Here is a 22,032-nt window from a genome sequence, read left to right as displayed (position 1 = left end):
GATGATCTTCAGACACTGTGCCTGTTCACTAATAGGTGTTTCTATAAATACAGAACACACTTGTAAGCCAAATCGCTGATAAAATAGATAATGCAAAACTTATACTAGTATGCTATGAGTTTTTTGACATGTAGAGCCGCGTGGAGTGCTAGGACCTCAGCAGTTTCGGCCCTTAGGAATTCACACATGTTTGAACATTTTGATTTGACATGTAGATCGTAATGGTATTTTCCGTTTATTGGTGTACGATAAATGGCATTACTAACTGGCCAGAGAATCTATAATATGGAACACGGCGTAGAACAGCAGCTTTTAATAAACGTGATGCAAGAAATTAAGACATGGAAACAGTGAGTTACGTAAGCAAATACCGTTGCTATACCAGAAGATGATGAGCATGACATTCTCCGAATCGTTGCGGTATGTTCACACTGTCGATCAATGCCGTTCTTTATTTTTATCTGTTACAAGGCTATAATATTCTGTTGTCCTTCGCAGTATAGTACTTTACTAACTGTATGTAAATTATTTATTTCTTGTTTTATGAATTCTAAAATGTTAGCCTAATGTGTCAATCTATCAAGTGTGTGTGCACTATATGATGCTAGTGCCTTTAAGGAAGAAAATGCCATATTAATTCATTAACATTTAATATAATTTAGTTATCATTCTGTCAATACTGGCCAGTCAGTACTCCACTAGATATCTAACAATTAATGTCAATTGCTAATATAGTATTTTTACATCTTAAAAAAACCTAATGTGCCTGATTAGAGTACATACAGTGTGTATTGACCAACTTCTTCAGTGAGCTTTAAAGTTTTTTCGCTATTGATGCAAAGATGGAAAAAGGAACCACACATTACAGAACAAAATCAAGTGCATCTAACTCTCAATTAACCTTAGTAGACAACCTGGGAAACGTGGTTTTAATGAACTGTTATTTTCTGCAAGGTAGCTGCAGCATTCAAAATGGAGTCGATGAGAACATTATACTGATGAAGATCTAAATGCGTTACTCAAGGTGAGGACAGGTCAAACCTTGAAACACGTCGTTGCAAGAAAAACAACCTAAATAAAAAAGTGGCTAGTAACTGTGTTTCTACAAACGAGTTTTTTTTCTCTACAAAAAAATTATTGGTAGCACTGTTGAGAATGTATGACTTCAGTTTTTGTCTCTTTAGAACTCTTATTTTCTGTGCGGAAGTGTACAGATAGAACTGCAGAAGGGATCATGAGCACTCTACGCAGCAGGGAACTCAGAATGCTGTTTTTTCCTTCTTCTTTTTCCGGAGGACATGGAACACGTAATAGTGTACCCATGTTCACACTGTAATGAATTTACTTGAATGATGCAAAAGCTCACATAAGAGAAGCGTTTATTTAAGGTACGATAACGCATGAAAATGCTCTTCGGAAAAAAGATTACGTACCCTAACGTGTCTTCCGTGAGATACGTTAATAAAAACTGTTACCTTCAGCAGAAAACTTTTTTTCATGTTCCTTATTCTGCCTCGCACTCCCAAAATTACTATTTTAAAAATACAATTGATTACTCCAACACTGTGCTTGATGTTATTCAGTTTGCGTTTATTGCTCAGTATTATAGTTGACTCCGTTGTCTATGCGACATACAGAGCAGTAAGAGACTGATCAGTAGTAACGGGATTACTCTCCTCGCAAATAGCCTATTGGATAAGAAGAAAACTTTCTGCTAAGTGTACACAGATCATCTTGATAGGTAAAGAACTAGTTCTCATCAGCCGGCCGGTGTGGCTGAGCGGTTCTAGGGGCTTCAGTATAGAACCGCGCGACCGCTGCGGTCGCAGGTTCGAATCCTGCCTCGGGCATGGATGTGTGTAATGTCGTTAGGTTTAAGTAGTTCTAAGTTCAAGGGACTGATACCCTCAGATGTTAAGTTCCATAGTGCTCAGAACCATTTGAAACATTTTTTGAACTGGTTATCGGGAACAACCAGATTCAACTTTCATTTTAACATTCCGAATTAAATCAGTAAATAGCCTAATTACTCCAGGCAAACTGTGGCTGCTTTTTATTGGAAAAGTCTTCACTTCCTTCGCAATTTTCCTAAAAACTGAGGTAGTGCTCCGTCGATTGGATTATAAGTTACAAAAAAGGAAAACAGTACGAGTAGGTCTATAGCATCCAGAGTTGGGGTACATAATGAGGTAAAAAGTGTCCGAAACAATCAATTATAGTATTTAGTATTATGGAATTTGGGTGTATAGGATAGGGCAGGATGAATATACGGCTCGAAGTGTCCGCATACATTTAGTAAGTTGTCCTCGACAGCGAACGTTCATCAAAGAAAAGCGTATCGTCAGCAGTGCTCCAGGAAAACGTGCCAGGACAACTCTTGTTTTCAGTGTGCGTACATAAATTATCTGACGGGTAGGTCGAGGAGCGGTCTGCAGCTATTTGCTGTTGATACTGTAGTATACGGGAAAGTATCATCGTTGAGTGACTTTAGAAGGATACAGGATGACTTAGAGAGAATTTCTACTTAATGTGATGAATGGCAGTTTGTTCTAAATGTAGAAAAAAATAAGTTAATGCAGATAAGTAGTAAAAACAAACCCATAATGTTCGAGTACCGTGTTTGTGGTGTGCTGCTTGACACAGTCAAGTCGATTAAATACCTAGGTGTATCGTTGCAAAGGAAGGTAATAGTGAAGACCAATGGTCGGCTTCAGTTTATTGGGACAGTTTTAGGAAAGTGTAAGTCATCTATAAAAGAGACGGCGTATAGAACACTAGTGCGACCCAGTGTTGAGCACTGCTCGAGTGTTTAGGATACCCACCCAGTGGGATTAAAGGTAGACGTCGTAGCAACTCAGAGCCGTGCTGCTAGATATGTTACTTGTGGGTTAGCTCAACACGCGAGTGTTACGGAGATGCTCGGTGAACTCCAATGGAAATCCCTGAAGCGATTCTTCTCTCGAAACACTATTGAGAACATTTAGAGAATCGACATTTGCGACTGACCGCAAACCGTTCTACTGTAGGCAAAGTACATTTCACATAAAGACTGCAAACACAAGGTAAGTGGCTTGCGGAGTAGATATGTAAATGTAGATGTGGGTAGTGAAAAGCAAGACGAGAGAAGACATCGATTCACTGCAAAACGCTAGTAAGAAGAACGGAGAGGATCGCTATAGACTGTGGTGAAGAGCCGCTATAGGCTCGCACTATCCTGGCTGCCAGCCACCAGAGCCAAGACAGTACAAAAAAACTTGAGACGGGAGCGTCACCAGAGAGGGAATACGCAGCGCCACCCACACGACGAAAACTGGAATCTACACGCGATTCGCCGATGACTGTCAGACACGGGTTGTACAGTATCGAGCAACACACGACAGCCGATCCCGCCTACTTCCAGCGCAGGACACCTGTCATACGACAATCGCTATAATGTTATGCCTGTTACGAGGGACCCTGTGAAGTACAAGTGAACCTCGGACACCGCAGTACACGAGCCGTCCCAGAACAAAGCTTCTACAACTGTGGCTTAAACGTTGGTCTTACATTCTTTTACATCATAAAGCGAATCTACACCAAGGAAACTTATACACTGTCCAGTCATATTAATATAACCAACTGTCGAAAGCCTGAATAAGCACATTTTACAGCGGAGACCTCTGCGAGACTTGTAGGAAGTGAGTCAGTAAGGATCTGGAAGGTTCCTATAGGGATGTGAAACTGATCCGCCTCCAGTGCCGTAGCTACCTACGCTAGGTTTCTCGATTTAAGATTCACGATGCGAACAGCCCAATAGAGGTGGTCCCACAGATCCTTGACTAGGTTTAAATCTGGGGAGTTTGATGGCCGTGGGAGTGCGGTAATCTCATTCATCTACATCTACATGACTACTCTGCAATTCACATTTAAGTGCTTGGCAGAGGGTTCATCGAACCACAATCATACTATCTCTCTACTATTCCACTCCCGAACAGCGAGCGGGAAAAACGAACACCTAAACCTTTCTGTTCGAGCTCTGATTTCTCTTATTTTATTTTGATGATCATTCCTACCTATGTAGGTTGGGCTCAACAAAATATTTTCGCATTCGGAAGAGAAAGTTGGTGACTGAAATTTCGTAAAAAGATCTCGCCGCGAAGAAAAACGTCTTTGCTTTAATGACTTCCATCCCAACTAGCGTATCATATCTGCCACACTCTCTCCCCTATTACGTGATAATACAAAACGAGCTGCCCTTTTTTGCACCCTTTCGATGTCCTCCGTCAATCCCACCTAGTAAGGATCCCACACCGCGCAGCAATATTCTAACAGAGGACGAACGAGTGTAGTGTAAGCTGTCTCTTTAGTGGACTTGTTGCATCTTCTAAGTGTCCTGCCAATGAAACGCAACCTTTGGCTCGCCTTCCCGACAATATTATCTATGTGGTCTTTCCAACTGAAGTTGTTCATAATTTTAACACCCAGGTACTTAGTTGAATTGACAGCATTGATAATTGTACTATTTATCGAGTAATCGAATTCCAACGGATTTCTTTTCGAACTCATGTGGATCACCTCACACTTTTCGTTATTTAGCGTCAACTGCCACCTGCAACACCATACAGCAATCTTTTCCAAATCGCTTTGCAACTGAAACTGGTCTTCGGATGACCTTACTAGCATTACAGCATCATCTGCGAACAACCTAAGAGAACTGCTCAGATTGTCACACAGGTCATTTATATAGATCAGGAACAGCAGAGGTCCCAGGACGCTTCCCTGGGGAACACCTGACATCACTTCAGTTTTACTCGATGATTTGCCGTCTATTACTACGAACTGCGACCTTCCTGACAGGAAATCACGAATCCAGTCGCACAACTGAGACGATACCCCATAGCTCCGCAGCTTGATTAGAAGTCGCTTGTGAGGAACGGTGTCAAAAGCTTTCCGGAAATCTAGAAATACGGAATCAACTTGAGATCCCCTGTCGATAGCGATCATTATTTCGTGCAAATAAAGAGCTAGCTGCGTTGCACAAGAGCGATGTTTTCTGAAGCCATGCTGATTACATATCAATAGATCGTTCCCTTCGAGGTGATTCATAATGTTTGAATACAGTATATGCTCCAAAACCCTGCTGCAAACCGACGTCAGTGAAATAGGTCTGTAGTTAGATGGATTACTCCTACTACCCTTCTTAAACACTGGTGCGACCTGCGCAATTTTCCAATCTGTAGGTACAGATCTATGGTTAGCGAGCGGTTGTATATGATTGCTAAGTAGGGGAGCTATTGTATCAGCGTAATCTGAAAGGAACCTAATCGGTATACAATCTGGACCTGAAGACTTGCCCGTATCAAGCGATTTGAGTTGCTTCGCAACCCCTAAGATATCTACTTCTAAGAAACTCATGCTAGCAGATGTTCGTGTTTCAAATTCTGGAATATTCCATTCGTCTTCCCTGGTGAAGGAATTTCGGAAAACTGCGTTCAATAACTCCGCTTTAGCGGCACAGTCGTCGATAACAGTACCATCGGCACTGCGCAGCGAAGGTATTGACTGCGTCTTGCCGCTTATGTACTTTACATACGACCAGAATTTCTTCGGATTTTCTACCAAATTTCGAGACAATGTTTCGTTGTGGAACCTATTAAAGGCATCTCGCATCGAAGTACGTGCCAAATTTCGCGCGTCTGTAAATTTTAGCCAATCTTCGGGATTTCTAGGTCTTCTGAAATTCGCATGCTTTTTCCGTTGCCTCTGCAACAGCGTTCGGACCTGTTTTGTGTACCACGGGGGATCCGTTCCATCTCTTACCAATTTATGAGGTATGAATCTCTCAATTGCTGTTGCTACTATATCTTTGAATTTGAGACACATCTCGTCTACATTTGCATAGTCAGTTCGGAAGGAATGGAGATTGTCTTTTAGATAGGCTTCTAGTGACAATTTATCCGCTTTTTTAAATAAAATTATTTTGCGTTTGTTTCTGATAGATTTGGAAGAAACGGTATTGAACCTAGCTACAACGACCTTGTGATCACTAATCCCTGTATCAGTCATGATGCTCTCTATCAGCTCTGGATTGTTTGTGGCTAAGAGGTCAAGTGTGTTTTCGCAACCATTTACAATTCGCGTAGGTTAGTGGACTAACTGCTCGAAATAATTTTCGGAGAAAGCATTTAGGACAATCTCGGAAGATGTTTTCTGCCTACCACCGGTTTTGAACAAGTATTTTTACCAACATATCGAGGGAAGGTTGAAGTCCCCACCAACTATAACCGTATGAGTGGGGTATTTATTTACTACGAGACTCAACTTTCTCTGAACTGTTCCGCAACTGTATCATCGGAGTCTAGGGGTCGGTAGAAGGAGCCAATTATTAACTTAGTTAAGCTGTTAAGTATAACCTCCACCCATTCCAATTCGCACGGAGTATCTACTTCGACTTCACTACAAGATAAACCACTACTGACAGACACAAACACTCCACCACCAGTTCTGCCTAATCTATCTTTCCTGAACACCGTCTGAGACTTCGTAAAATTTTCTGCAGAACTTATTTCAGGCTTTAGCCAGCTTTCTGTACCTATAACGATATCAGCTTCTGTGCTTTCTATTTGCGCTTGAAGCTCAGGGAATTTTCCAGCACAACTACAACAATTTACAACTATAATTCCGACTGTTCCTTGATCCAAGCACGTCCTGTATTTGCCATGCACCCTTTGACAACGCAGCCCAGCCCGTACTTTCCCGAGGCATTCTAACCTAAAAAACCGCCCAGTCCACGCCACCCAGCCTCCGCTACCCGTGTAGCCGCCAGCTGAGTGTAGTGAACTCCTGACCTATTCAGCGGAACCCGAAACCCCACCACCCTATGGAGCAATTCAAGGAATCTGCAGCCAATACGGTCGCAAAACCGTCTGAGCCTCTGATTCAGACCCTCCACCCGGCTCTGCACCAAAGGTCGGCAGTCGTTTCTGTCAACGATGCTGCAGATGGTGAGCTCTGCCTTCATCTCGTAAGCAAGACCGGCAGCCTTCACCAAATAAGATAGCCGCTGGAATCCAGAGAGAATTTCCTCAGATCCAAAGCGACACACGTCATTAGTGCCGACATGTGCCACCACCTGCAGCTGGCTGCACCCTGTGCTCTTCATGGCTTCCGGAAGTACCCTTTCCACACCAGGAATGACTCCTCCCGGAATGCACACTGGATTTCTTCCCCTCCTTAGCCGCCATATCCCCAAGAGGCCCCATTACTCGCCTAACATTGGAGCTCCCAACTACAAATAAAACATGCTCGAGGGAGGACTCGAACCACCGCCGGGATCAGGCGCACAGTCTATGTGCTGCAGCGCCTTAGGTAGTTTTTTTTTAAATCTAATTTCGATCGCTTTTATTCGTTGCATCTGCTCTGGGCGGACGTCGTAAGACATCCGTTTAAGTTCGTTGTTAACCGATTACCTCAGTTTTTTATTACAGAGGGCAGTTAAACCCTCTGACCGAACACGCTGAGCTACCGTGCCTTCGAACAACGCACATACACTGCGAGCTGTATAACACGTTGCTTTGTCTTATTGGCAGATGCCAACGTGCTGAGGAAAAACAACGTACATTAAGGGATGAACTTGCTCTCTTAAGGATTGTTCCACACTGGTGTTGATCTATTGTGCCTTCTAGAATGGCAAGATCACCTAGGGACTGCCAGAAAACATTGCCCAGGCCATAACGCTATCTCCTTGCTTGCTTTCCGACGTTTCACGCCGCACTCGCCAAAGACTCCGATTATAAAATGAGATTCAGCTGGAAAGGTCACCCGCCGTCACTCAGTGGACGCCCAGTTGCGGTACTGGCGACCAAATTCCAGCCTTCGTCGCTGATGAAATTTAGTCAGTATGGGTTTATGAAGGAGGTGCCTGCTGTGAAGGCCCACGCACAGCAACATTCGCTGTACGGTCGTTGGGAGACGTTGTTGGCAGCCCCTTGGGTCATCTGGGCAATCAGTAGCGCAATAGTTGCACGTATATTCGCCCGTACACATTTCCGCAGCTTTCGTTCACCACTGTCACCTACGATCCGTAGTGCACCACATCTGGCTCGGCACCGGTTCTGTATAGCGCCATTTTACTTGCGCCGCATACTTTAACCATGGAGGCACGAGAACAGTTTACAAATTTATCCGTTTCGGAAATGCTTCCGCTCTTGGACGGAAGTGAATGATCATGCCCTTTTGGACGTCAGATACATCGCTCCGTTGCTGCATTAAGACAAGGACTACACTGTTTCCTGCCCCCCCCCCCCCCCACCCCTTCCCGCGCTTTCCTAGGTACGCTTTACCAGTATATACCATTTGCTGTTAATGCTGCCACTTACTGTCTATGAATGGTTGTTGCACCCTGACGTCGAAAATAGGTGGCGATCACATTTATGTCACTGGACCGTGTGTTTATCTTATGTACACTCATGCTCACAAATTAAGAATAATTACAGAATGTGGTACCACACAACGTGGCACTACACAAAACTGGCGCTAATAGCATAGGCACATAGGGAACACATACGACACAGATCTGTACGTCCACGGTATTGGTGATAAGTTCAGAAAACCGTCCCGAAATACATGTGCTACAAAACGCCACTGGTTCCACATCAATATGGGATATGATCACCCTGCACACGTACACAGGCCCCATAACGGGTTGGCATACTCTAGATCAGGTCGTCGAGCAGCTGCTGGGGTATAGCCTCCCATTCTTGCACCAGTGCCTGTCGGAGCTCGTGAAGAGTCGTTGGGGTTTGAAGACATGCAGTGATACGTCGACCGAAAGCATCCCACACGTGATCCATGGGGTTTAGGCCTGGAGAACAGGCAGGCTACTCCATTCGCCTGATATCTTGTATTTCAAGGCACTCCTCGACGATGGCAGGTCGGTGGGACCATGCGTTATCACTGCACCCCTGAAAAGGCTGACATACTGGTGGAAAATGACGTCCCGATACACCTGACCTGTTACAGTTCCTCTGTCAAAGACATGCAGGGGTGTACTTGCACCAATCATAATCTCACTTCACACCATCAAACCACGATCTCTATACAGGTCCCTTTCAAGGACATTAAGGGGTTGGTATCTCGTTCCTGGTTCACGCCGGGGTTCCTGGTTCACGCCAGGTGAAAACCCGGCGAGAAGCACTGTTCAGACTATACCTGGACTCGTCCCTGTACATAAACTGGGACCACTGTTTCAGTGACCATGTACTGCGTTCTTGACACCAGGATTTACGAGCTCTCCTGTGACCAGGGGTCAGTAGAATGCACCTTGCAGGTCTCAGGGCGAATAAACCATGTCTGTTCAGTCGTCTGTAGACTGTGTGTCTGGAGACAACTGCTCCAGTGGCTGCAGTAAGGTCCCGAGTAAGACTGCCTGCAGTACTCCGTGGCCGTCTGCGGGCATTGATGGTGAAATATCGGTCTTGTTGTGGTGTTGTACACTGTGGACGTCCCGTACTGTAGCGCCTGGACACATTTCCTGTCTGGTGGAATCGTTTCCATAATCGTGAGATCACACTTTATGGCACACGGAGGGCGCATGCTACGACCTGCTGTGTTTGACCAGCCTCCAGTCGCCCTAGTATTCCACCCTTCATAACGCCATCAATATGTGTTCTTTGAGCCATTTTCAACACACAGTCACCATCAGCACGTCTGAAGACGATTGCACACTTACTCCCTGCACCGTATTCTGACACTCACCAACACACCTCTGCGTATGTGGGCTGCTGCCAGCGCCCCCGTGCGACAACCGCACGTCAAGTGCACCACATGGTCATACCCTGAGGTGATTTAAAACTGCAAACCGTTGTTTCACCATGTATTAGCGTTGTCCTTAATTTATGAGCATGACTGTATATTGACGTGTAATAGACGAGTTTGGACTTTTCCCTCAGTACCGACGAGTCCAGGATACCAACCAACAAAATGTACATTTATTTCAAATTTTATTTGTTTTATTAACGCAGGAAGACTGTGTTGTGTATGTGTGAATTGGCTAACTATGCTACATGTGGTCCTAGGACTCTTCCACTAGAATATTACTCTTAAGGAAAGGTGAGAATGCAGATACGACCATAGTGAAGACCCTGTTTTATGGCTATTTCCATTATTAGTACAGCTGCACCAAACCCACAAAGTTTGCTAACTTGTAGAGCACATGTCTTATAGGGATTAGGGGACTATAGTAGCGATCCGCCCGTACCTCTAGTCCTCTGGAAGGTGTCAGCCACGATGCGGTCCATCTCCTGTATTGAAGGCTTCATGGAGACGTAGTCCCGCTCTGAGAAGAGGCACGTGTCAGTCAGCTGGAGCCCGTGGACTGCGGCCAGCTCCTGCAACCAGACTCCCACGTTAGGTCGTTGCACAGTGCACGGATGCAGGCGATACTGCACTGAAAGAAAACTGAAGATTTCAGTATGAAACACGAAAAAGCGTAGAAATGTGTGGAAACTAAAAGTTCTGCCGATTATTCTTCTAATATAGAGCAATGATATTTCAGTGTCGTTCAAAACTGAAGGAGATTGGTCGGAGGTATGTACGCAGGGTGCATATCTGCTCCGACTACATCTCATACGCACTCAAAATGAGTAGTGTCGCTATCAGTTAAGTGCACTCATGTCCGTGCAGCGTAAACCGCCGTGACACAACGCCGGGGCTATAACAACAATGACTTCTTCCGCACGCATACAGTTTTTCCAGAGTTAGTCACAGAAGAACACTGTCTCAGTGAAAAGGCCGCTGGCTGGACTAAGCTGGACATCTAGCTGCTGCCAGCTGCACTAAACTGTGCGTCCCGCTCGTCCCAATACTGATCTCACCAATACTCTAAAAAGATAGATTAAGGAAAGGCAAAACTACATTTACAGCGTTTGTATACTTATTAAAGCTTCTGGCAAAGTTGAGTGGCGTACTCTATTTGAAATTTTGGGGGTAGCAGGGGTAAAATGCAGGGAGCGAAAGGTTGTCTACAGCTTGTACGCAACCAGATGGCAGTTATAAGAGTCGAGGGGGCATGATAGGGAAGCAGTGGTTGAGAAGGGAGTGAGACAGGTTTGTAGCCTATCCCTGATGTTATTCAATCTGCATATTCAGCATGTAGTATAGAAAACTAAAGAAAAAATTGAAGTAGGAATTAAATTTCAGGGAGAAGGAATAAAAGCCGGCCGGAGTGACTGAGCAGTTCCAGGCGTTACAGCCGGGAACCGCGATACCGCTACGGTCGCAGGTTCGAATCCTGCCTTGGGCATGGATGTGTGTGATGTCCTTAGGTTAGTTAGGTTTAAGTAGTTCGAAGTTCTAGGGGACTGATGACCTCAGATGTTAAGCCCCATAGTGCTCAGAGCCATTTGAACAATTTTTTAAGTAAAAACTTCGAGGTTTTCCGAGGACGTTGTAATCCTGTCAGGGACAGCAACGGACTGTGTCTTGAGAGGAGGATTTAAAATGAACATCAACAGAAGGAGAACGAGAATAACTGAATGTAGTCGAATTAAATCAGGTATGCTGAGCGAATTCGCTTAGGAAACGAGACACTGAAAGTAGTAGATGAGTTTTGCTATTTGGGCATCAAAATAACTGATAATGACTGAAGTAGGGAGGATATAGAATTAGACCGGCAATGGCAAGAGCAGCATTTCTAAAGAAGAGAAACTAGTTCACATCGAATTCGGGTTTAACAGTTAGGAAATCTTTTCTGAAAGTATTTGTGTGGAGAGTAGCCATATGGTAGTGAACCATGCACGACGAACAGTAAATGTGGTGCTATGGTGCTACAGAAGAATGCAGAAGATTAGTTGGGTAGATTATGTATCTAATGAGGAAGAACTAAATAGAAATGGGGAGAAAAGAAATCTGTTTCGTAATCTGACTTGAAGAAGATGTTAAAAGTATTAACGAAGAACAGTTGCACCAGAAAAGTGCGGAGGTCGGAGGCAATCTGACATAGCGTATCAACAGACCCAGTAACACGACGTTAATTGTATTGGAGTTGAATTTTGCTGTTGCTGTTTACAGAGAGAAACTAGGAAGTCTTTGCAGGAAAATTCTGGGATTTTAATGGTACCGTCAGTGTCAACCAACAGATTTTACTTTTGATTGAGAGATATTTTCACTGGTTTAAATATAACGATTTTAGCCGCTTTATAAGAGCGACTGAACTGGTATTGAGCTGCATTTTTCGCTGCCTATGCTGCTTGTTTCAGTTATCATGAGTAAATCTACAAATAATTTTTGACTATTAATGAAGTTATATTGTTTTCTTAATTATAGGTTTTTCTTATAACTGTGACTCTCTGAGATTTACGCTTTGTGGCGTGCATTCAAATAAATTCTTGTGAACTTTTATGAATACGAAATTACTCAGTGTTTTTTTGTCGTATGTGAAATTCATGTCTTCGTAATGTAGATTGATCAAATAAATGAAACAGACACCAAATTTATAGTCTGATGCGTTATGGCTCCTCGTGTTTTGTCAGTCAGAGTAATAGAACAAGTAACTTCTCTGATATGTCATTTTACAAACACCTGTTTATTTTCTCAGTAACTATCTCCTCTTGCGTGTTTTTTAAATTCTTGAAATTATGATGGAATATATACAACAGCTTATGTAAGACCTGATACAGAACTTTAGAGTATTTCCATGTTCTGAAATTTGTTCTTGTATCAGTGGATAGACAGACTAAAAATGATGTAGGTCTGCGTAGTTTTCATTTTTAGAGCATATGGTTGCTTGGTGATGTTTAATTCTTTGCTTGGACTTACTTTTCTTAACTACTTTTGTGTGCCGATTAGTGCTGTATCAGTAGCCCTCCACTACCACTTCTTTAAAGACTCTAACTCTAATGTTCAACATCCATTTAACGCATATCAGTGTCTATCACATAATATCACCTGACTTTTGTACCATACAATGGTATAATTTTGCGGGTACTCGCAACAATATATGTGGTTACTGTCTGCAAAATAAGCTGTGAGTGGAGTTAGTGATAAAGAAGTAACAAATTAAATCGTCATACCTGATGAAGTGTTACTACATGAACAAGGAAAATGTAGTAAGCAAAAAACATTTTTCTTTCATTATTTTTTCGGCGGTGCAGCAAGGAAGAGTTTCAGTAAAACTTTTGAAATTATGTGTAAAGTTTGTTGAAAGTCGCTAAATGCTCCCAGTGTCAAAAATTGGATTAATGTAGTCTGGGTAATTTGCATACTACCTCAAGACATAAACACAATTTCTAACTTCCATAATTTAGCTTACTGTGTTAAACCTTTAACATAAGAGTACACCTCTTAATGGCAGACTAATTCTTAAAATCGATCAATAATTATAGGAACTGAAAATCAAATTTTTGTTACCCTGGAAGCTGGTAGACAGGCAACCTGCAATTAAGACTGGACGACTAGGCGACCATCTAGTAATACAGACAACAATGTCACATTTTGTGACTAATGTTTATTATGAACTTTATTTTCTTATGCTTAGAGCATGATGCATTAACTCGGTGCTGTTAAATGAAACCATGGATTGTCACGCGTGGAGAGTAAAATGAGACATGATGATGACAGTAGATGTGTTTAATTAACTTCTTTATTCCAGCCCTTGGCAGTAGTACATCAGGAACAGCCAGTTGCCTCTCATGTGAAACAGTAGACACCCAGTACAGCTGACAGCACAAAAAGCGAGGCCGAGCATAGCGTCACTCGAATGTCTCTGTCAGCAACTTCTCCAATTGGACAGTGATGACAGAGCGGCAGTACAGCAGGTGATACTGCAGAGGTGCCGTGACCTCTCTTCAGCGAGCGGGCAGCTCTCTGCTCCGGTGCCTGCTGCTCTCGTGGCTCAGGGCAGGCTGCCTGTCCTGTGGTCCAACAGCAGACCCTGTAGTGCATACTGGAATGCCACTCCGGATGTCACAGACTTGTGATGCAAGCTGTGATACTGAGACGAGAATATTTTAGTACACGAACGGCTGAGGACTTACACACTCCAAACTATATTTGTTTAGGTCTTAAGGCCTGTACTCTACATTACCCTGTGGTGGTAAGTGAGAAAAGGCTTCTGTATTTCTGCAAGCTTATTTCAGAGTCTTATTGCTATAACGCGCCAAGATTGCTCCGCTTTGCAATGCCTGTTGGCCGTGTTTTGCTTCGCAATGCATAACACTTTTGCCTGCCTGCGGCTGGCTCTGTTGCAACTCACTTCTGCTCTGGCGTAGATGAAGATGAAATGGGAGATACGATACTGCGTGAAGAGTTTGACAGAGCACTGAAAGACCTGAGTCGAAAAAAGGCCCCCGGATTAGGCAACATTCCATTGGAACTAATAAAGGCCTTGGGAGAGCCAGTCCTGACAAAACTCTACCATCTGGTGAGCAAGATGTATGAAACAGGCGAAATACCCTCAGACTTCAAGAAGAATATAATAATTCCAATCCCAAAGAAAGCTGGTGTTGACAGATGTGAAAATTATCGAACTATCAGTTTAATAAGTCACAGCTGCAAAATACTAACACGAATTCTTTACAGACGAATGGAAAAACTAGTAGAAGCCGACCTCGGGGAAGATCAGTTTGGATTCCGTAGAAATAATGGAACACGTGAGGCAATACTGACTCTACGACTTATCTTAGAAGAAAGATTAAGGAAAGGCAAACCTACGTTTCTAGCATTTGTAGACTTAGAGAAAGCTTTTGACAATGTTGACTGGAATACTCTCTTTCAAATTATGAAGGTGGCAGGGGTAAAATACAGGGAGCGAAAGGCTATTTACAATTTGTACAGAAACCAAATGGCAGTTATCAGAGTCAAGGGACATGAAAGGGAAGCAGCGGTTGGGAAGGGAGTAAGACAGGGTTGTAGCATCTCCCCGATGTTATTCAGTCTATATATTGAGCAAGCAGTAAAGGAAACAAAAGAAAAATTCGGAGTAGGTATTAAAATCCATGGAGAAGAAATAAAAACTTTGAGGTCCGCCGATGACATAGTAATTTTGTCAGCAAAGGACTTGGAAGAGCAGTTGAATGGAATGGACAGTGTCTTGAGAGGAGTATATAAGATGAACATAAACAAAAGCAAAACAAGGGTAATGGAATGTAGTAGAATTAAGTTGGGTGATGCTGAGGGAATTAGATTAGGAAATGAGACACTTATAGTAGTAAAGGAGTTTTTTCTATTTGGGGAGCAAAATAACTGATGATGGTCGAAGTAGAGAGGATATAAAATGTAGACTGGTCATGCCAAGGAAAGCGTTTCTGAAGAAGAGCAATTTGTTAACATCGAGTATAGATTTAGGTGACAGGAAGTCTTTTCTGAAAGTATTTGTATGGAGTGTAGCCATGTATGGAAGTGAAACATGGACGATAAATAGTTTGGACAAGAAGAGAATAGAAGCTTTCGAAATGTGGTGCTACAGAAGAATGCTGAAGATTAGATGGGTAGATCACATAACTAATGAGGAAGTATTGAATAGGATTGGGGAGAAGAGAAGTTTGTGGCACAACTTGACCAGAAGAAGGGATCGGTTGGTAGGACATGTTCTGAGGCATCAAGGGATCACCAATTTAGTATTGGAGGGCAGCGTGGAGGGTAAAAATCGTAGAGGGAGACCAGGAGATGACTACACTAAGCAGATTCAGAAGGATGTAGGTTGCAGTAGATAATGGGAGATGAAGAGGCTTGCACAGGGTAGAGTAGCATGGAGAGCTCCATCAAACCAGTCTCAGGACTGAAGACAACAACAACAACATGTATAACACTTTTGCCTGCTTACGGCTGGCTCTGTTGCAACTCACTTCTGCTCTGGCGTACTTTTTGAACGAATATGCTTGACATACCACAGGACACAAGTTTGTAGCTTTCATTTCATAAGTTCAGTTATCATAACAGATACACAATGAAATTTTCACTTTGCAGCGGAGTGTGCACTGATACGAAACTTCCTTGCAGATTAAAACTATGTGCCGGAGCGAGACTTGAACTCAAGACTTTTGCCTTTTGCGGACAAGTGCCCTACCAACTGAGCTACGCAAGCACGACTCACGACCCATCCTCACAGGTTTACTTCCGCCAGTACCTCGTCTCCTACCTTCCACACTTCATAGCAACTTGATTCGCAGGAGAGCTTCTGTGAAGTTTGGAATGTAGAAGACGACGTACTGGCGAAAGTAAATCTGTAAGGACATTTCATGAGTCGCGCTTGGGTAGCTGAGTTGGTAGAGTAGTTGCCCGCAAAAAGCAAAGGTCCCGAGTTCGAGTCTCGGTCCGGCACACAGTTTTAATCTGCCAGGAAGTTTCATAACAGATGCACATAACAGAGGCTGTAATCATCAGTAATATGTTCTCCTTCACTAGTTACAACATTCTTCCAACGCTGGGTAACTTCCGATTAAGCGACTGTGGAAATCACGTGGTTTTGAGGCCAAGAACTCGTCGACCCTTGTTGGGAGCGTGTTTTCTTCCGGGAAGGAAGTTCTTGACGTTATTCGCTACAGCGGAAAAGGTGAATATATGAGGGCACAAAATCAGGAGAATAAAGTGGTGTTTTCTATCTGTCTAGTAGAATGGCCATTATCGTGGGGTAGCATCTCTTCACACAGGATAAAGACAATTTATCGTCACCAGTAACGATACAGGATAGGAATGGTCGGTGTTGTTTATGAGACAAGTGATGATGAGCAAGCAGATGCACCCATATGGCCACCAGCTGATTTTTATAATTTTGGTGTAGAACATTTTTGAACCTTCCCCACTGCACGCTAATATCGCACAATGGTGGAGTGACCACAGTTCATCACATTTGCCAGTTCTTGGGTGCACTGGCATACATGATTGTGGATTAATGCGTTTAAACGACCTTCACTAAACCACTGAACGTGGAGAGTCACTAATGTCTTAATGTTCCCCCTTAAAACGAAAAAAACGTTTTTTGTCATGCTCTGTCCAATGGCAGTATGCCCCTACACAGCGAAAATATTTCTGGCTGCCTCCAGGTCTGTCACCCCTCTATTGATCTCAGACAGAAGAATACGTCGGAAATGTTCCAGTTTCTCCACTTCATTTTCTAGCGTCCACTGCTACACACACTATTTCCAAATGACAAAATGTAAACTCAAGTAGCAACAGTGAACTACAAATAAAAAATGACAATCGATACAAAACTCGAAGCAACCGGAATACCGACATGCAAGACAAATACGATACGAACATATTAGGCATCAACCTAATACATAGTTTTTGTTTATCGATTTGGAAGACAGCCGTTGATTACAAAGATTTTCATTTTTTTACTGTGTTGGAGCTGTTATTGTAAGCCTAACGATGACCGCTTAATGTGGTGTTATTAATACTCAAGTGCAATGGACTTGCGATGAATAAAGCGAGGCGGTCTGGCTGTGTGTCTGTCATGTCAGGACTGGAAATAAGGAATGGTAAAAAAAGCGACAGATGTTTGAAAATTGCGATGGCATAGTGGGTGCACACGAATGGCTTTTAATACAGGCAACTCCGGTAGCAAGTAGGCAAGGAAGGAGTATATTGTCCCAGTCACATGGCCCATTCCTTTTTTGATTATAGTGTGCAGCAAATTAAGGCTAAAGTTGCTTAAACCCTGTAGGGTAGGAGGGTGCACATGACTGTGATGTTCAAACTGATATATGGCAGTAATAAAAGTATGAATGATACAACAGATACGCTAACGATGCGAGTAGAAAAATTCATAACTCCGCGTGATCAAAAGCAGGCTTCAGGACGTGGTTGTAAGGGAAGTACATGTAGAAATAGACAAGAGTCGCGATATACAGTGTATTACTACAGAATGGGAAGAGAAAATGGAACAAGTAACGCATGTCCAAGTGGTAGACATGCGAAACTAAAAAGAGACTGAAAAGAGTTATTCGGCGATCCGATAAAAAACGCTTGGCAGGGTATCAACGAGCGTGGTTCATTCACAGGAACATACTGCACAACGTGGTTCGTTTACAGGCACGTACTACCGAACGTCAGAGTACAGCAAAGGCAATTTTGAAAAGGGAAACGTGGTATTCCTGAGAAGCAAATTAGCGCGGCTCACGTCACGCAAATAAGTGGCAACTGAGAGGGTTGTTGCCAAGGAATCGACGATGTAGAAACCATAACCATAGGGATATCCGATACTAAAGAAGTTAGAATACGAGACTTAAATGCTATGATGCTGCGAGGAGCCACTTTTTCGCCTTTGAACCGCTCAGTTGCTCGGTACACGTAAGGAGGATAAATTGGTTCGCATTCCTGTGGTATTGAGACGAATCCTAAAGGAGATATATTATTTTTATGTAGATTCTTAAAATGTTGAGAGCGCTGTGGGAATTAAAAGCGAAAAAACGAGAAGCGAAAGAAATGATAGTACGGAAAAATATATCCGCGGCTCGTGGTCTTGCGGTAGCGTTCTCGCTTCCCGCGCACGGGGTCCCGGGTTCGATTCCCGGTGGGGCCAGGGATTTTCTCTGCCTCGAGATGACTGAGTGTTGTGTGTATTTCATCCTCATTCACTCGCAAGCCGCCGTAGTGGCGTTAAAGAACTTGTGGAGCGGCAGCCGAACCTCCCCGCGAGGGGTCTCCCGGCCACCAATGCCATACGCTCATTATTATTACGGAAAAATATGGGAGGAATGAAAACCAATATAAAAAAATTGATGACGTCAGAATTGATCAGGTGAAACAAATTTGTTATGTCAATAGACTAATCAAAGACGACAATAGATGCTTAATGGAAGTGAAGAGAAAGACTGTATTGGCAAAACATGCATTTACGAGTAAGAAAAACAATTTTAAAAGCAGGTATGGATACAGATGACAGAAAATTCTTTACAAAACCATTTATATGGAACTGAAAGTTGTACTCAGGCTAATTTGGAAGGAAATCGGCTTGAAGGTGCTGAAACGTGGATATGGCGGAAAATAGACAAGAACGAGCTGGACTGAAAGAACAAACAACCTGGAGGAACTGAATGAGGAGCGAAGATTATTGAAAGATACAGAGAAGAGAGAAAAAATTAATTGGACATGTGGCGAGACACACGTTTATCATTAACATTCTAAAAGTGCTGGGAAAGGAAGGAAGAGAGAGGCGTAGTATGAAATACGCCGGTGTTCAAAATGAAAGCAAAAAACCGCTGTTTTCCCGTCCTGTGTCTAATTCACGAAACAGTCATACAAACTGTCAACCAGGTGTCTGTACGATCATGTTCTGAAACGGACAACCATGCCAGCGATGATGTCAGGGCACTTACGAAACGACGTAGTGTTTACCGAATAGCCCCACATACACAGTCGCTGTGAACTCTCTGCGGTGGAGGGTCAGGAAAAGAAAGGAAGCAGTACAGTTGCAAACTGATGTGGGCCAATGGGTTACTGTGAATCGTTCTGTTGTTTCCCGGATGTGGCGACATTGTGTACTGTATCCCGCCAGAGCCGATCACGTGTGATTTGAGAAGAGAGGACCGTTATTTGGCTGTAAGGGGCCGATAGTACCTCCTTAGCACTGCCTGGCAGTTGGCATATGAGCTCGCAGCATGCACTGGACGTATCGAGGCAAAAGGTGTGCCGAAGACTTCGGCAGAGTGGCCTTTATCCTAGTAGACCTGTTGTATGTCTACCTCTGACGCGTCACAGAAAGGAATGTATAGACCGGCGCCATAAACATGCCACATGTGTGGCCGAACTGTGGGACAATGTTGTTTTCGCAGATGAGTCGGGAATTAGGTTGAAGAGTAGTTCTCAAGGGAATCGCGTCTGGAGGGAACGTGGAACACAATTTCGGGACCCAAACATTGTGTGAGGGGGCCGATATCGAGGAGGATCCCTAATGGTTTGGGCAGGGATTGCGCTAACCACTCGAACTCCTCTTCATGAAATTTTAGGGGCGAATCGACAATGTTTAATTGCCGCAAGGTATTGTGACGATGTCTTGGGACTCCATTTGCCGTTGTTGCGAGTAGCTGTGGGCACAGACTTGGTTATGATGGGCGATAATGCTCGACGTCACAGAGTACAGGTGGCTGATGTTTTCTAGAAATCGGAAGATACTGAACGAATGAAGTGGCCTCTCACTCTACTGATTTGAATTCCATAGAGCATGTCTGGGATGCACTAGGTAGGCGGCTCGCATCACATCATTATTCACCAACAACTCTCCAAGACTGTGAGCAGCTCTGCAGGAAGAATGGGAGTTATTGCCTCATATGAGACTGATGACATCATTCACAGCACAACCCGTCCTTGTGAGGCCTGTATTGCTGCCAGAGGTGGTCACACCCCATACTGAGCACATTAACTAGCTGCCGGAACGTGTGAAAATCCGTTAAGTTGGAAAAAACGAAGAACATTTTTGTCTACCGTTACGCAAGTTGCAGTTATTTACGTTCTGTATTCTTTACATGCTTTCTACTTCACTATCACCTGTTTATACTGTTTTGTGGCGAAATGAAAGCAACCTCGCAAAAGTTCCATTTGTTGCTTTAATTTTGGACACTAGTGTATTTGGAAGACATCAAGGAGAGGGTAGAACGGTAGGAGGGGCATGCTGCAAAGTAGTCTTCGAATTTTTATGTGAAAGCTCTTAAAGCCTTTTAAATAAAACAAACGTTATTAACTTTCTATATCTTTGTTCTTCGTGTATTTATTTTTGAATCCCTCGGTCACTTAAGGGCTCAGAGTTGTAACGTGTAACATTGAAGTGTGTAGCGTAACTGTGCCGGCGAGTAAGAGACAGTATGCTGTAATCGAGTACCGAATTCGGAGAGTTCATCCACACATGAAGCGCCCTCTCCTTCAACATGACAATGCGAGGCCACACTCGAGCGGTGCGTCTGCAATAATCCAATGCCTTGGGTTCGCTGTCGTCGACCATCTTTCATACAGTCTCGACTTGGCCCCATCCAATTTTCATCTGCTTTCAAAACTGAGAGAACACATTCGAGCACTTCGCTTTGATACTGATGAAGCGGTGCAGGCGTAAGTGAGGTTGTGGGACCGTCTACAGAGTCAAACATTTTACAGTGAAGCATAAAAAACTGGGCTCCCGTCGGGAGAAATGTGTTCGTCGCCAGGGTGGCTATGTTGGGAAATAAATATATAGACATGAAGAACAAAGATGTAGAATGTTAATAACGTTTTGTTTTATTTAAATTGCTGTAAGCAAATTCGGAGGCCTTACTTTTCAGCACGTCCTCGGTATATTACATGTAACTGAAACGAACAGCCAATGACAGAAGAGAGGAGTTGCATCGACAAGGCATTAGCCTTTGGAATTGTGTGTGCCCGGGCACCACCATAGGTAACTCCGAAACACAGGCATAAGAAGATGTGGTAGGGTCCAAGCTGTAGGGAAATCGAGAAACATGACTACGAGCGACCCCCATTGGGTTCCATTACTGCTCACACACATTCAGAAAGCCCGCCGACCAAAAGCATGAGCGGAAATGTTGAATCTATATCAGACCATACCAAATGGCTTCTTTAGCCGCTGAATCATTCTCAGAGGCAAAGGAGCAAAGAAATCGATGGGAACATGTGGACTGACTACAGATGAAGAATGATGTGGAGCATTGTCGTGAAGCATAAACAACTCCTTGGGGAGCTTCCCGTGGCATTTCTTTTCGACACGTCGCCCTAACGTCCTTAGGAGATTTTGGTACTGTGCCCCTGTCAAGGTTTACCACTTACGAGCATAATCTGTTAACACCACATCACGGCAGTTTAAAACTTGTTGGGTCTTCGTCTTAATCGACGCTGGTGAATCCACATGTTCCCATGGTTTACTTTGCTCTGGCATTGATTAAGCGGCTAAAGAAGTAATTTGGATTGGTCTGACAGAGCTTCATTTTTTCCGCTGATGACTCGGGTCGGCGGGCTGTCTGAATGTGAGTGAGTATTAGGAGAAGCCAGCGAGCGGCGCCCTTTCTTGTATTCAGAATATCAAGCAAGATTTCTGCATTCATGGAGCCTTATACAAAGTGAAACCCCCAA

The 22,032-nt window shown here is 43.5% G+C and overlaps 1 protein-coding gene across 1 annotated transcript in view; it reads right to left on the bottom strand.

Moving 5' to 3' along the window:
• The window catches only part of LOC126335948 (guanylate cyclase 32E-like), a 437,004-nt gene that overhangs the window by 367,347 nt on the left and 47,625 nt on the right, over positions 1 to 22,032 (bottom strand). The window contains exon 5 of the mRNA XM_049999424.1: positions 10,238 to 10,367. Within this exon, the coding sequence (XP_049855381.1) occupies positions 10,238 to 10,367 (130 nt within the window). The remainder of the gene's footprint in view (positions 1 to 10,237; positions 10,368 to 22,032) is intronic.

This window comes from Schistocerca gregaria, chromosome 2 (assembly GCF_023897955.1).
Source record: "Schistocerca gregaria isolate iqSchGreg1 chromosome 2, iqSchGreg1.2, whole genome shotgun sequence".
In the NCBI taxonomy this organism is placed as follows: Eukaryota; Metazoa; Arthropoda; class Insecta; order Orthoptera; family Acrididae; genus Schistocerca; species Schistocerca gregaria.
Note: the sequence above shows the minus strand (reverse complement) of the source record. Positions and strands in the feature narration are given on the sequence as shown.